The sequence below is a fragment of the Mobula birostris genome, chromosome 9 (genome assembly GCF_030028105.1).
Source record: "Mobula birostris isolate sMobBir1 chromosome 9, sMobBir1.hap1, whole genome shotgun sequence".
NCBI lineage: Eukaryota > Metazoa > Chordata > Chondrichthyes > Myliobatiformes > Myliobatidae > Mobula > Mobula birostris.
In genome coordinates this window covers 100,452,778-100,469,974 of record NC_092378.1, presented here as the reverse complement: position 1 = coordinate 100,469,974, position 17,197 = coordinate 100,452,778, and the positions used below count along the sequence as shown (strand labels likewise).

Below are 17,197 nucleotides of genomic sequence, written 5' to 3'. Positions count from 1 at the left end.
TGCCATCAAGGCGACGTCTCTTCCTGGGACGTCCATGCTTATTTCAGCAGGACAATGCCAGACCACATTCTGCATGGGCTACAACAGTGTGGCTTTGTGGACACAGAGTGTGTGTGTTTGACTGGCCTGCTGCCAGTCCAGATCTATCTCCTATTGAAAATGTATGGCGCATGATGAAGAGGAGAATCAGACAACGGAGACCACGGACTGTTGAGCAGTTGAAGTCTTATATCAAGCAAGAATGGACAAAATTTCCAATTGCAAATCTACTACAATTAGTATCCTCAGTTCCAAAACAATTAAAAAGTGTTATTAAAAGGAAAAGTGATGTAACACAATGGTAAACATGCCTCTGTCCCAACTTTTGTTGATGTGTTGCAGCCATCAAATTCTAAATTTGTGTATGTTTATAAAATACAATTAAGTTGGTCAGTAAAACTATCGAAAATCTTTTCTTTGTACTTTTGTCAGTTAAATAAAGGTTCACGTGAATTAACATATCACAGATTTTTGTTTTTATTGCATTTTGGAAAATATCCCAACTTTTCTGGAAATGGGGTTTGTATGTTCCGTACCTATTCTGGTATCTGTCCCCCACTTTTCCTTCGCTACATTGACGACTGCATTGGCACTGCTTCCTACATGCATGCTGAGCTCGTTGACTTTATTAACTTTGCCTCCACCTTTCACCCTGCCCTCAAGTTTACCTGGTCCATTTACCGGGTCCAACATATTATTCTCCGTAACTTCTGCCACCTCCAACGGGATCCCACCACTAAGCACATCTTTCCCTCCTCCCTCTCTGCTTTCCGCAAGGATCTCTCCCTATGCGACTCCCTTGTCCATTCGTCGTCCCCCCCATCCCTCCCCACTGATCTCCCTCCTGGCACTTATCCTTATAAGCAGAACAAGTGCTACACATGCCCTTACACTTCCTCCCTTACCACCATTCAGGGCCCCAGACAGTCTTTCCAGGTGAGGCGACACTTCACCTGTGAATCGGCTGGGGTGATATACTGCGTCTGGTGCTCCCGATATGGCCTTCTGTATATTGGCGAGACCCGACGCAGACTGGGAGATCGTTTTGCTGAACACCTACGCTCTGTCTGCCAGAGAAAGCAGGATCTCCCAGTGGCCACACATTTTAATTTCACATCCCATTCCCATTCTGGCATGTCTATCCACGGCCTCCTCTACTGTAAAGATGAAGCCACACTCAAGTTTTGTAGAAACTCTGATTACATCATTTTTATGCTGTGAAAATATTGAAAAAAGACACCTGTTAGATTGTCTCATTACATGTCCTATGAATTGCAGAGGGCCTCTGAATATATATGCTTTGTTTCCTGGTGGATCTATTGTAATGAATTTTTGTCATCATTCAAATTCTAGGTCTGTTTGACTTTCCCATACTGTTTATAGCAACAAGAGTATGTCTTCAGTCCCTTGCATCTATTTCTCTATTTAATGAGATTAAGATTAAGCTACATCCTAATCCTTCATTTCTTTTAACATCCAGGACCAACACAAATCTAATATTTTAAATGGTTAATTGGGGTGGCATTTATTACACTTTGTGGGAGGGAGCACCATTAGCTCTACTACATTTTTATAGAAGCTTTTCAGAACGTTATCATGAATGATCTAGCTCTTAAATTTACTTTCTCTAGTGAAGATTACACTGCCATTAGATTACCTTTCTCCAGTTAGTTATTTACAGAATCTTAAATCCTTCATTGAAATCTTCACTTAACTTCTGTTTCATTAGATTTATTTATATAATCGCATAATATCTTGGGACCCTGGAGTCACTTGGTGAATCTCCCCTGAATTGTCTCCACAGCCCTTATTATGTTCGAAGGTGCAGTGCCCAGTATCACTGTAGTGTAGCAACATTTTTTCCCTTCCAATTTCTAGTGCTCTAGTTTTAATGTGTAAAATTCCATTATTGATTTTATTTTTATTCTTTTTGGTATATTATAGTGATTAATTTACATGGACCCTAAAATTCTTGAATATCTTGTTCCTAGCTTACAAGCAATATATATTTTGGGAAATGAAAAATCATTCCAGTGTAACATAATGCATGATGAGGCATCAGTTAAGATCCTTGTCACAGTCTTCGTTTGTGTACATACTCATTTCCCTACAATCTCTTTTACTTCCTCAAATATTCATTTAGACTTGACCTACCTTTTATAAATCCACTTGGCAGGGTAATCAGCTCAAATTTCACTAGCTACTTATTCACTGTGTCTTAAATTATAGATTGGAATAGCTTCACAAACCACTGTTGTTAAACTGGACTGTTTTTAATTTCCTGGTTTGTCTCCTTTATGTATCACCACTATTAGTTGGGTAATTCTTAAATCACTAAGACAAAACTTTAATCATTTTAGTTAGGAAATACTTTCCTTTTAATATAGTATGAGTTTTCAAAAAGTAAAATGCAAATTAATTCAGGGGTCTGTTTCAAAGTTCTCAGTTCAGCTAGCTAAATCTTGGGGATGTGGGTAGAAGTAAATGCATTAAGTTTTGCATAAAAATACTCGATTTTCTGATGATTTTAATATAATGTTTAAAATATGAAGGAATTGTTTAAAATGAAATTTCCATTGTGTCATTACTGAAAGTGATACTAATAATTTTTGTTCTTGAGCCACTGTGGTACACTGCTGATATTGTTTTTAATCAAGATTAATATTTTCTAGTAATAAAAATTACACCATTTGAATTGCATGTGTTGTTTAGCATATTGTTATTTCCCAAAAATGCCGTGTTAATAATTATTCAGATTGATTTTGCTTTTTATTATGCGTGAGTGACTGAAAACACATTTTGTGCTGCAGTTCAAACCTTACAACGAACAATCTATCGGAGTAAATGACTGATCATTTTTTAAAGTTATGGAATTGATGACCATCATCTTGAGCTGTACAATGAGCTCAATGTTGTGCTGAGGTACAAAGGTCAAAGTGATAGTCTAGTGTTGTATTAGTTTAACTCATTCTTCAAAGAAAAGAGAAACTTACAGTATGGTCGAATGCAATAAAGTTTTTAATAATTGTTGCACAATCTAGTGACAAAAAACAACATCATACATACAATTACCTTCTTTGTATGTGCTGCGAGTCACAACCATAACTAGTTAGTTGCCAGAGGTAGCATGGAATTGAATTGCTAAATGGGTGCCGCTTTTTAAAAATTGGCACTTATTTCCAAGTATCTTCCATTACATTGAGAACTGTGTTTGCATTCATTGTTTGAGCATTTTGAGTCATCATGAGATTGTGAAAGCTGCTGCATAAATAAAAGGCATTCTTTTACTTGGATTCTATTCAACATCTGACTTAAGGAAGATAATTGTATGATTGAAGTTCACCTTGTCTGGGATTGAATCAATGTTCCTTTCCTGAAATTACAGAAAACAATTCAAAAGTAGTTGAGCAGGCCACAATTTCTGATAGTCTAAAGTTTTTATCTATGCCTTTTATTCTTGAATCACTTTTATATATGTTATGGATTCTGTAATGCATAATTCTTCAGTACTGATTAATGCAATTTTTCATTAAAGAGGTTTTCATTAAATGACATCTGACTGGATCTGGAATAAGAGTGATTATAATGGACTATTGTATTCTACATTCTGGAACAAAGGAACAAACAGACTGTTACAGTGTATTATGTTCCAATTGTGTTGTACTTGTTAAAAGATGGCACTAGTGGATTCTTGCCAAAATGGCAACTAACACTGAAAGTTCAAAGTAAGTTTACTATCATAGTACATATAGAGTATGTCAATATATACTACCTTGAGGTTAATTTTCTTTTTGGCATTCACAGTAAATACAAAGAAACAAAACAATAAATGAAAAACTGCGCAACAAAGACAGACGAACAAACATCAATATGCAAAATACAACAAACTCTGCAAATACAAAAAAAGGAAAAAAACTAATTAATAATAAATTATTAATAAATATTGAGGAACACAGACAAAATGCTGGAGGAACTCAGCAGGCCAGGCAGCATCTATAGAAAAAAGTAAAGTCGACGTTTCAGGCCTGCTGAGTTCTTCCAGCATTTTGTGTGCGTTGCTCAGATTTTCAGCATCTGCAGATTTTCTCTTGTTTGTGGTTTGATAATTATTGAGAACATGAGTTGTAGAGTCCTTGAAAGTGAGTGAGTAGGTTGTGGAATCAGTTCATTGATAGGGTGAGTGAAATTACCCCTTCTGGTTCAAGAGCCTGATGGTTGGGAGGGGTAATAACTGGTCCTGAACCTGGTGGTGTGGGACCTGAGGCTTCTGTACCTACTTCCTGATGGCAGCAGTGAGAAGGGAGCATGGCCTGGTTTGTGAAGGTCCTTGATGATGAATGCTACTTTCCTGCCACAGAGCTTTTTGCAGATCTTTCTAGATGGCACTGGCAATACACGGTGGTATTTTGCAAGCAGCTTGCAAAATACTCACATGAAGTACTAATTGTGGGGTGATACTGATTACCTAGAGGCAAATGAAAACACTCCTTTATTGAGACAGGAAGCTGCAATGAATCCTTGATTTGTGGAGCTATCTTGCTATATTGTTTTGTGAAGTAGGTATCTATAGCTGTTGATGTTGTGATTCTGCCATTCCTTGCCCTTGCATTTGGAGCTGATCCAATCACACGTATTTATAATTAACAGAAATTGCCCTGCCATTCTCCACCTTACTTTACTTTACACTCACTTAAACAAATAGTCTGACTGGTGGTATATCATAAATTTTGTTGTCATGCTAGCATCCAGATGGTCAGTGATAGTATAGCAATTGTTAATTCAGTACATTTGTCCATTACTGTAAAAAACAGAAAATTATCCTTGTGTTTTATTTGCCAGCTAAATTCCTGCAGTATATACTGTAATTCATATAAAACCTAGTCGATATCCTATTTTTATTTCTGATTTTAAACCCTACACTGATAGGATAGATGAAAACAAGATTGGGCTTGCCTATTGTGCTGCTTCCCGTAAAGTGACTATCTTGTTAATATTGTTGAGGAGGTTGCTTGTGAGTAATGGTGATTTACTCAAAAAAGGAATGGGTGGTACCACACATCTGCAGTAATTGGGTTTGTGATATAATGGAGGAGGGGTGGGGAGCAATGGTGAGAAAAAGAGGGAAAATATTATTCAAGCAATGACAGTGTCAGTTGTTAAATTAGATTTAAAGCAAACTCCTAAAATTATGCATGTATTTATTGTGTTAATTTATTAGATGTGGAAACCCATTCTCTGGTTAGTACAGCAGTTGCTTTAGAAGCGTGTAATGGTTTGTGTGTGTCTGTTACAAAGTTATAAGGAAGTTCTGTTGGTAAACACAACAAATAGTTCATATCATCATTTACTTGTAAATCTCAAGGGAATTTGCTTGTGACCCTCAGTCTGTTAGCTGTAGCACTAGATAGCCATTTGAAAAGATTCTGGATAGATTATACAATGTCCCTGGAATAATTAAAATGGGGTTCTATTTTAAGCCATAGACCACATGACCATAAGACATAGGGGCAGAATTATATCATTCAGCCTATTGAGCCTGCTCCACCATTCCATCATGGCTGATTTATTATCCCTCTCAACCCCATTCTGCTGCCTTCTTCCTGTAACCTTAACACCCTTACTAATCAAGAGCTTATCAACCTCCACTTTAAATATACCCAATGACTTGGCCTCCACAGCTGTCTGTGGCAATGAATTCCACAGATTCTCCATTCCTGGTGAAAGAAATTCTTCCTAATCTTTTTCATAAGGTGGCATCCTTGTATTCTGAGGCTGTGCCCTCCAGTTCTAAACTCCCACACTATAGAAAACATTTTCTCCACATCCACTCTATCTAGTCCTTTCAATATTCAATAAGTTTCAATAATATCCCCCACCCATTCTTCTAAACAGACCCATCAAACCCTCCTCATAAGTTAACCCTTTCATTTCTGGGATTACTTCTTGTGAACCTCCTCTGGACCTTCTCCAATGCCAGCACATCCTTTCTTAGGTAAGGGGCCCAAAACTGCTCACAATATTCCCAAGTGTATTCTGACCAGTGCCTTATAAAACCTCAGCATTACGTCCTTCCTTTTATATTCTAGTCTTCTATTCTAGAAAGTAGTCTACACCTTTATTTCTTCTACCAAAGTACATGACTATACACTTGTCTACACTGTAGTCCATCTGCCACTTCTTTGTCCATTCTCCTAATCTAAGTAATTTTGCAGACTCCCTACTTCCTCAATGCTGTTTGCCCCTCCACCTATCTTTGTATCATCTGTAAACTTTGCCACAAAGCCATTAATTCTGTCATCCAAATCATTGACATATAACATGAAAGAAAGTGGTCCTAACCCCAACTACAGTGGAATATCACTAATTACCAGCAGCCAACCAGAAAAGGCCCCCTTTATTCCCACTTTTTGCCTCCTGCCAGTCAGTCAATCTTGTCTCCAATCTCCAGTCAGCCAATTTTGCTACTATCTTTCCTGTAATACCACAGGCTCTTGTTTAGCAGCTTCATGTGTGGCACCTTGTCAAAGGCCTTCCGTATATCCACGTAAGCAACATCCATTGACTCTCCTTTGTCTATCCTGCCTGTTGTTTCCTGAAAGAATTCCAACAGATTTTTCAAACAAGATTTCTCCTTAAGGAAATCATGCTGACTTTGGCCTATTTTATCATGTGCCTCCAAGTACTCTAAAACCTCATCCTTAATAATGGACTGCAACATCTTACCAACCACTGAAGTAGGGCTAACTAGCCTATAATTTCCTGTCTTTTGCCTCCCTCCCTTGGAAAGTGGAGTAACACTTGCAATTTTCCAGTCCTCTGGAACCATTCCAGAATCTAGTGATTCTTAAAAGATCATTACTCATGCTGCCACAATCTCTTCAGCTACCTCTTTCAGAACCCTGGGGTGAAGTCTATCTGGTCCAAGTGACCTTTCTACCTTCAGATTTTTCAGCTTCCTAAGCGCCTTCTCCCTAGTAATGGCAACTGCATTCACTTCTGTCTCAAGTTTCTGGGATACTGCTGATGTCTACAAAAATGAAGACTGATGCAAAATACTTAAGTTTGCCTGCCATTTCTTTGTCCCCCATTACTACCTTTCTAGAGTCATTTTCCCGTGGTCCAATATCCATTCTCACCACTCTTTTACTCTACTTATCTGAAAAAGCTTTTGGTATTACCTTCATAGTTCATCTTTTCACTCTTTATTGCTTTTTAGTTACCTTCTGTCGGTTTTTAAAAGCTTCCCAATCCTCTAGTTTACCACTAATGTTTGCTTATATTATATGCCCTCTTTTGCTTTTATGCTGTCTTTGACTTCCCTTTTCAGCCACAGATGCCTCATCCTCCCTTTCATATACTATTTATTTGTGCATCGCGGTTCTGCTGTCAGCCCTGCTAGTGTCCCCTTCCAACTATCCCCTAGACATTTTACATGCCTTCTCTGAATTAATGGAGCTTTACGTACTATACCTAGTTTACACTGTGCTGAAAGGCAAATGGAGCAGCTTTCTCTATTAATTAATTTACCAGTACTCTCTGCCTACCTTACATAAATATATCGGGCCAATTAACCAAAATATTAAAGAATAAGTGGTAGTCACAGATTTATGCTCCAATATACTGTAAGTAAGTGACCTGCAGTTTGAAGAAAATTGTGTCACTTAAAAAAAATGTACAGCCATCTTCACCTGTACGTAATATTGCTTCGGTAATATGCTATTGTTAATTCACCACAATGAACATTTATAGGTCCTGTCTGATGGCTAATAATGCAGTGTGTGTCCAAGTATGGCAATTTTTGATCATCTTATTTTAAGCAAAGCAAAATTGAATGATAACTATGAAGTTATAATGAGGCAGTTCTTGGAAAGTCCAGGGTTCTTGAGGACCCTGACCGTTGATCTAGCATTAAAGAATTCAGTGACACCTAATTATGGAAATATACCTTTGAACCCATGGTGTTTTATTACTTTACCTATTTCATGGAAGACTAAAAGTCTTGAAACAATGATTTCCTGATTTCCTCTTGCCTCTTTCTCCCTTGTTCTATCATCATATTTATCAGGTCATGATTTGAAGAAGTAATTGTGCTCTGGCCTTTGTTGATTAACATTTTCAGTTCACCTCAACAGCAAGAAAATAAATCTCAAGGTGATATATGATAACGTATACGTACTTAGATGGTAAAATTAGAGTATAGGACATAGAACATTACAGCACGGTACAGGCCCTTCAGCCCACAATGTTGTGCCAACCTTTTAACCTACTCTAAAATCAAACAAAACCTTTATTTCTACATAACCCTCCATTTTTCTATCATCCGTGTGACTATCTAAGAGTTCCTTAAATGCCTCAAATGTATCTGCCCCTACCACCATTCTTGGCAGGGTGTTCCATGCACCCACCACTCTCTGTATGAAGAACATTATGCCCCCTTGTATTAGCCATTTTCACCCTGGGAAAAAATCTCTGACTATCCACTTTTATTTGTGTCTCTTATCATTTTGTACACCTCTATCAAGTCACCTCTCATCCTCCTTCGCTCCAAAGAGAAAAGCACTAGCTCACTCAAGCTATCTTCATAAGACATGTCCTCTAGTCCAGGCAGCATCCTGGTAAATCTCCTCTGCATCCTCTCTAAAGCTTCCTCATCCTTCCAATAATGAGAGGACCAAAACTGAACACAATATTCCAAATGTGGTCTAACCAGGGTTTTATAGAGCTGCAGCATTACCTCACGGTTCTTGAATTCAATCCTCCAACTAATGAAAGCCAATACACCATACACTTTGTTAATAACCTATCTATTTGTGCAGCAACTTTGAGGGATTGAGGGATCTATGGACATGGACTCCAAGATTCTCTTTATTCAGCCACACTGCTAAGAATCCTGCCATTTACCCTATATTCTGCCTTCAAATTCGAGTTTCCAAAATGAATCACTTTGCACTTTGCTGGGTTGAACTCAATTGGCCACTTCTCAGCCCAGCTCTGCATCCTGTCAGTGTCCCATTGGAACCTACAATGACCCTTCACACTATCCACTACTCCACCAATTTTTTGTGCCATATGTAAACTTACTAACTCACCCTTCCATTTCCTCATACAAAGTCATTTATAAAAATCACAAAGAGCAAGGGGTCCCAGAACAGAAGCCTACAGAACACCACTGGTCACCACCCTCCGGGAAGAATACTCTCCATCTACTACCACCCTCTTCCTTTTAAGGGCAAGCCAATTCTGTAACCACACAGCCAAGCTCCCCTGAATCTTTGCTTCCTGACTCTAAATGAATCTACCATGGGGAACCTTATCAAGCACCTTACTAAAATCCATATACACCATACCCACTGCTCTTCCTTCATCAATGTGTTTTGTCACATCCACGAAGAATTCATAAAGGTTCATGAGGGATAACTTGCCCCTCACAAAGCCAGGCTGACTATTCCTGACATACCCTTCTCTAAGTACTCATAAATCTTGTCTCTAAGAATCCTTTCCAATAATTTGCCCACCACTGAGGTAAGACTCATTGTCTATAATTCCCAGGATTATCCCTAATCTCTTTCTTGAACAAAGCAATTTTTCAAAGGAAACTTTACTTTGAACTTTGAGCATTTGAACTTTCAGCTCAGTTAGTGAGATGATCTCTTTTGACAGCACAACTGAGAAAGAACATTGGTATTCCACCTCTTTATTGTCTGATTGTAAATATTTGATGCTATTTCCCAATTCATTATTTTCAAGCCATTATATTCCAAATTATCAAATATGAAGAGCTCCTTTTGCAATAAAGGTAAAAGACTCAGTGGAATAAGGTATCCTGGAGCTAGTGACAAGTCAGTCTTTGGGAAGTGAATGCACTTTGTTTAATTTCATTGGGATTAGAGAGAAAAAAATCATAAAAGTCATAGAACACTCTCACCACCCTCTCAATGAGGAACTACCCCCTCATGTTCCCCTTAAACATTTCACCTTCCACCCTTACTCACAACCTCTAGTTGTAGTCTCAACCAACCTCAGTGGAAAAAAAAGCTGCTTGCACTTACCTGCTCTATACCCCTCATAATTTTGTATACAAGATCACAAGACAAAGGAGCAGAAGTAAGCCATTCGGCCCATCGAGTCTGCTCCGCAGCTCCCCCATGAGCTAAACTATTCACCCATCTAGTTCCAATTTCCGGCTTTTTCCCCATATCCCTTGATATCCTGACTAACTAGATACCTGTCAATCTCCTCCTTAAACACCCTCAATGATCGGGTCTCCACAGCTGTATGTGGCAACGAATTCCACAAATCCACGACCCTCTGGCTAAAAAAATTTCTCCTCATCTCTGTTTTAACTGGGTACCCTCTAATTCTAAGACTATGGCCTCTTGTCCTGAACTCGCCCACCAAGGGAAACAACCTTTCCACATCTACTCTGTTCAACCCTTTCAACATTTGAAATGTTTCTATGAGATCCCCTCTCATTCTTTTATACTCTAATGAATACAATCCAAGAGCCGACAAACGCTCCTCATATGTTAGCCCCTGCATTCCAGGAATCATCCTTGTAAATCTTCTCTGAACTCTCTCCAACATCAGTACATCCTTTCTAAGATAAGGGGCCCAAAACTGCACAAAGTATTCCAAATGCGGTCTCACTAATGCCCCATAGAGCCTCATCAACACCTACTTACTCTTATACACTATTCCTCTTGAAATGAATGCCAACATAGCATTTGCTTTCCTTTCCGCCGATCCAACTTGGTGGTTAACCTTTAGGGTATCCTGCACGAGGACCCCCAAGTCCCTTTGCACTTCCGATTTTTGAATTTACTCCCCATCTAAATAATAATCTGCCCGATTATTTCTTCTTCCGAAATATACAACTGTACATTTGTCAACGTTGTATCTCATCTGCCATTTCTTTGCCCACTCTCCTAAACTGACTAAGTCTCTCTGCAACCTTTCCGTTTCTTCAACATTTCCTGCTCCTCCACCTATCTTGGTGTCATCCGCAAACTTAGCCACAAAACCATTTAATCCATAATCCAGATCGTCGATACACATTGTAAAAAGAAGTGGCCCCAACACCGATCCCTGCGGAACACCTCTATTAAATATCCCTCACTCTTCTACATTCCAGGGAATAAAGTCCTAACCTATTCAGGTGAGGGCCTCCATCAGTCAAAGTTGACCATGGATATTGCATCCTAGCTAATTAGATATTAAAACCTGGGCAGTATGATATGGAGAGAAGGCTGTTGCCCATGTAGTAAGCTCCCTACTCCGTGTATCTGATGAACCCAAAGGAACATTAGAGACTGATACAGTTTGGTACCAGCAGTGTCACAGGAGTTGCCAGTCAGCATTGGACTCAATGTAGGACTGCCTTAGGGACTCCAGCTCTGGATTTTTCCCTTGAGGTTTACTCCCGAAGCCTTCTCCATGAGTGGGTATAGCTGCAAGGCAGAGGAGGTTTGAGATCAGAATTTTCCTTCTCCTAGATGAGTTGCCAACCACGGCTAGTGAGTCCCATCTGCCCAAAGCAATTGGTTTTAAGGCACCGGTAACCAGTCTTTGCCTCTTCTTCTTTTAGTAGAAATGGTTCCGCCAGGCTTAGTAGCTAAACCACACGTGAAGGCCAGGAAATGAACTTGGTTGTCAGAGGCTATTTGAGGCACATTCCTCAAATAGGTAGTGGGAGCTTGTCCTCATTATCACCCCCGGCTATAACAACCTTAAGGAACCTATTCAACCTTACCCTATAACACAGGTCCTCAAGTCCCAGCAACATCCTTGTAAATTTTTTCTGCACTCTTTCAATTTTATTTACATCTTTCCGTAGGTAGGTGACCAAGACTGCTCACAGTACTCCACATTAGGCTTCATCAATGCATTATAGAATTTCAACATAACATCCCAATTCCTGCACTCAATACATTGATTTATGAAAGCTAATATGTCAGAAGCTTTCTTTACAATACTATCTTCCTGTGACACCACTTTCAAGGAATTATGGATCTGAAATCCCAGATCCTTTTGTTCTGCTGCACACCTCAGTGCCCATGTAAGACCTACCCTGGTTGGTCCTCCCAAGTGCAACACGTTACACTTGTCAACATTAAACTCCATCTGCCATTTTCCAGCTAATATTTCTAGCTGGTTCACATCCCCCTGCAAGCTTTGATAGACTTCCTTGCTATCCACTACACCCTGTTCTTGGTATCATCTGCAAATTTGCTGATCCAGTTAACCATATTATCATCCACATCATTGATATTGATGACAAACAACAATGAACCTAGCACCAATCCCTGCAGCACTCCACTAGTCACAGGCCTCCAGTCAGAGAGGCAACCATCTATAAGCACTCTCTGGCTTCTCCTACAAAGCCAAAGTCTAATCGAATTTACTACCTCATCTTGAATGCCAAGTGACAGAACCTTCTTGACCAACCTCTCGTGTGGGACCTTGTCAAAAATCTTCCTGAAGTCCATGTAGACAACATCCACTGCCTTGCCTTCATCAATTTTCCTGGTAACTTCCTTGAAAAACTCAAAAAGATTGTTTAAATACCATTCACAAAGCCATGTTGACTATCCCTATTAGTCCCTGACTACCCAAATATATCTGGTTCCTTAGGATACCCTCCAGTAACTTTCCCACTACTGATGTCAGGCTCACCGGCCTATACTTTCCTGGCTTACTCTTAGAGTCTTTCTTAAACAATGGAATAAGATTAGTTATCCTCCAATTCTATGGCACCTCACCCTAAGGATTCTGTGCTAGGGCCCCTGCAATTTCTACAGTAGCTTCCCACAGGGTCCAAGGGAACACCTTGTCAGGCCCTGGGGATTTGTCCATCCTTATTTGCCTCAGGACAAAAAACACCTCCTCCTCCTCTGTAATTTTTATCAGGGGCATGACCTCACTGCTGCATTTCCTCATATCTATTGACTCTGAGTTCAATTCCCAAGCAAATACAGATGCAAAAAAATCCACTTAACATCTCCTACATCTCTTTCGGCTCCACGAATAGATTACCACTTGGATCTTCCAGAGGACCAGTTTGTCCCTTGCACTCCTTTTATTTTTAATATATCTGTAGAACCCCTTAGGGTTCTCTGTCTGAGCAACATTATGTCTTCTTTTAGCTCTCCTGATTTCCTACTTAAGTGTTCTCTTGCATTTTGTTATACTCCTCAAGTTCCTGCCTGACTATACTTGCTATGCAACTCCTTTTTCTTAACCAGAGCTTCAATGTCTCTTGAAAGCCAAAGTTCCATAAACCTGTTATCCTTGCCTTTTATTCTGACAGGAACATAGTCCTCATCTTCAGCAATTTTTCCTTCGATGCCTCCCACTTTCCCCGGACTTGAGGGGTAGCCATGGGCAACTACATGGGAAGTAGCTATGCCTGCCTCTTCTTTGGCTATGTAGAACAGTCCATGGTCCAAGCCTTCCCCGGTAATGCTCCCCAACTCTTCCTCCACTACATTAATGACTGCATTGGTGCTGCTTTATGCATCTTTGCTGACCTCGTCAATTTCATCAACTTTGCCTCTAACTTCCACCCTGTCCTTAAATTCACTTGGTCCATTTCGGACACCTTTCTCAATCTCCCTGCCTCCATCTCTGGAGACAAACTGTTGACCACCATCTTTTATAAACCTACCAATTCCCACAGTTATCTTGACTATACCTCTTCTCACCCTGTCTCCACCTTATCTCCTGCAAAAATGCTATTCCCTTTTCTCAGTTCCTTCATTTCTGCCACATCTGCTTCCAGGATGCAACTTTCCTTTCCAGGTCATCAGAGATGTCCTTCTTCTTCAAAGGACGGGGCTTCCCTTCCTCCGCTATAGATGCTAGATCACATGCATCTCCTCCATTTCCTGAACATCCACTGTGTGTGTTGCTTTGGATTTCCAACATCTGCAGACTTCCTGCAGAATTTCTTGTGTATACAAATTCTGTACTCTCAAAATCTCTCTTTTGAAGGACTTCCATTCACTAAGTACACCTTTGCTAGAAAACAATGTATCGCAATCCACACTTGCCATATCCTTTCTGATACCATCAAAATTGGCCTTTTTTCCAACTTAGATTCTCAACCCAAGGACCAGACCAATCCTTTTCCATAAATACCTTGAAACTAATGGCATTATGATCACTAGATGCAAGGTGTTTTCCTACACAAATGTCTGTCACTTGCCCTGCCTCATTCCCTAGTAAGAGATCCAGTTTTGTAGTCTCTCTTGTTGGGACTTCTGTGTACTGATTAAGGAATCTTTACTTAACATATTTGACAAACTCTTTCCCATCCAGCCCTTTTATAGTATGGGAGTCCCAGTCAATATGTGTCAAGTTAAAATCATCTCCTATCACAACCCTATGTTTCTTGCAACAGTCTGGGTTCTCTCAACAAATTTGCTCCTTTAAATCTCGCAGACTGTCAGGTGGTCTATAATATAATCCCATTAACATGGTCATACCTTTCTTATTCCTCAGTTCCACCCATAAAGCCTCACTAGATGAGCTTTCCAATCTGTCCCAATTGAGTATTGCCGTGACATTTTCCCTGACCTGCAATGTCACCCCCTCCCCCTTTAATCCCTCCTGCTCTATCATGTCTAAAACAACAGAACCCCAGTACAGTGAGCTGCCAGTCCTGCCGCTCCTACCAGCCTAGATTGGAATTAGATGGACATGGATTTGTATTCTGATTTACTTTATTTTTTCTTTGAATTCTGACAATAATTGTCAATAATGTTTTACAGTATGCTGCCAGTACAGTGACTCTCCCAGAAACCTTGCTGTTTATATCTACACTTGATGGGAACCTGCATGCTGTTAGCAAACGGACTGGGGAGATCAAATGGACCTTAAAAGAAGGTGAAGCTGTTCTTAAGTTAAAGTAACTTTATGAAAAATGAACATTTTACATTTTTAATATAATACCTGATGTGTTGATGAGTGCAGCTAATTAATTATGAACTTTTTTCCTGGTCCTTATTGTTTTCTGAGTCTATGATCCCATATTATCCCAGGGTGAAATAGCTTAGTGGGATAATGTCAGCCTTATTCTTATGCAATGTTGGGGTTGGTCTTAATTCACAGTTAATTTCATTCATTATAAATAATGTTCTTTGTCATAATTATACTTTTCCATATTGGGTTTAGCTATGTTTTTGTCCAGTATAAAGGGGAATGATATCATCAATCCGGAAATGGCAGCTGGAATTTCTGGAACATGTATTAAGGGAAGCGAAGCTTGAACCTCCAGCTGTGACGGGAAATACTGATGGAAGAAAAGGTCACAGTCGACTGACTTTCATGAGTTGCATCAAGGGATGGACAGGCAAAAGTTTTGAAGAGTTTATTAGAACTTCTCAGATTAAAGACAGATGTAAGACCATGATCACCCACATCATACAACATGGCACATGATGAAGATGATGATGTTAAGGGAACAAATGAAGTATTATAAAACAATATGGTATGGACATAGAAGTGGCTTTCTGTTTAGAAGCACTACTATTGTTTAGAATGCACCCTATAAGCCTTGCAACATAAAACAATAGATGTTTAGTGAAAATCTTTCACTACTCACAAGCATCTTTGATCATCCATTAGCTTCTGCAAAAATTCAGAAATCAAAAAAGCTGATGTTAAGGAAATTGCTGTTGCTTTTGTAAAGGTTCTTATTTACCAATTTTCTTGCTGGCTGAAAATAAACATCTGCTCCGAAACCGAGAATCTTGTGATCTTTAGTTACAGAATTTTTTTTTTAAAAAGAAAGACGCAGGTGCAATGGCCCTCTCTGTAGTGAGCAAACATGGACTTTCATGTCCAAATAATATCATGCTTATTGAGTCTGATTTGGTCTTTGTGCAGAAAGTGGAAAGTAAATAGCAGTTAAGTCTCTCAAAATTATGCAAATTAGAGACTGAGTAAAATCAGATAGTATGCATTGGATGAGGACTGGCATGAGGCAACCTGATAGATGTCAGGAACATCATGACAAAGGAAACCTCGTAAATCTACCCTCTGTCCTTGTCATGGAAAGTCTGAAAGGAGCAAATGGTAATATTAAATAGACTTAATTAGGTGATGTGATTATATAATCCCTGTTTACAGGACCAACATTCAATCATCAAGTTTAGGACCAGCATGATGGTTTCTCTCTTCAGTGATCTGCCCCACTCCTTAAATTAACTGGATATTGAATAATATTTGAATATTTAGAATCCTAAAACTTTAATGTATGTCTTCTTGTAGGCAATCTTACAGTGTAAAATGTTTGGGAAGTGAGTTGTATATCCTATCAAATCTCCAATGCAACTCACCCAACAGATTTAAAGAAAAAACTCAATTTGTTTGGATAGATATAAGATAGTTCGAAGTCCTATTCCAATCTAAACCTGATGGCATGAAGTAATAGAAATAATCCTGAGTTTGTATTTAATATTGTTACAGAGTCAGTATTTAGTGCTATTTTATACTTGACGTACTATTTTGGGATCTGTGATTAATACTGCTCTTTCCCCAAATAGAAATGAATCTCATTTATAATTTATATTTCAGATCCAATCATTCAGGTTCCAGTCTACCTGGCCAAGTAAGTCACTGTTGGAAATTAATATCCTATAGATGGGAAATGTTTCAGTCTACAAACAAATTTAAGGTCTGTTGGCTCACTCAAACTTTGCACAATCAAAAGCGGGTAATGTTGAACCACAGAATACATTTTAAAATAAAAATTCCTATTTGCAAGAAAGCATCCAGTCAAGTATTTCAAACATGTATATCAGCCAGCCTCAGGACAATATGACAGTATTCTGTTCAAGGTTTATTAATGACCTTCCCACCTGCCAATTTAGGTACCATTTCATAAAAGAAACTTCCTCAGCCTGTTTCTTCCTGCCCAGTGTTTCTTCAAAAGCCTTATATTGGATTTCTAATTTCAGGTTCAGTTGTCTGACTGGACTCAGTATAATGTTTGTTCACTTTCTGGTGCTCTGCTTGTTCAGTGAAATTATTGTGAAGTTTTGGGGCCATTGTGCATGCTGGCTTTTTCTATGTGATGAATGTGCATAGTTTTTCCCAGTCTAAAATTAGCCAGCCTTTGCCCTTTTGTATTGGTTTTAGCCCTTATCTGAAAAATACT

The 17,197-nt window shown here is 39.1% G+C and overlaps 1 protein-coding gene across 6 annotated transcripts in view; it reads left to right on the top strand.

Moving 5' to 3' along the window:
* Positions 1–17,197, top strand: part of ern2 (endoplasmic reticulum to nucleus signaling 2) — a 92,959-nt gene that overhangs the window by 16,133 nt on the left and 59,629 nt on the right. For all 6 annotated transcript variants that reach the window (XR_011887231.1, XM_072268456.1, XM_072268458.1 and 3 more), the window contains 2 exons: positions 14,808–14,922; positions 16,615–16,648. Coding sequence is in view for 2 of the 6 variants with exons in the window: in XM_072268456.1 (XP_072124557.1) it covers positions 14,808–14,922; positions 16,615–16,648 (149 nt within the window). In the remaining 4 variants the exon portion in view is untranslated. The remainder of the gene's footprint in view (positions 1–14,807; positions 14,923–16,614; positions 16,649–17,197) is intronic.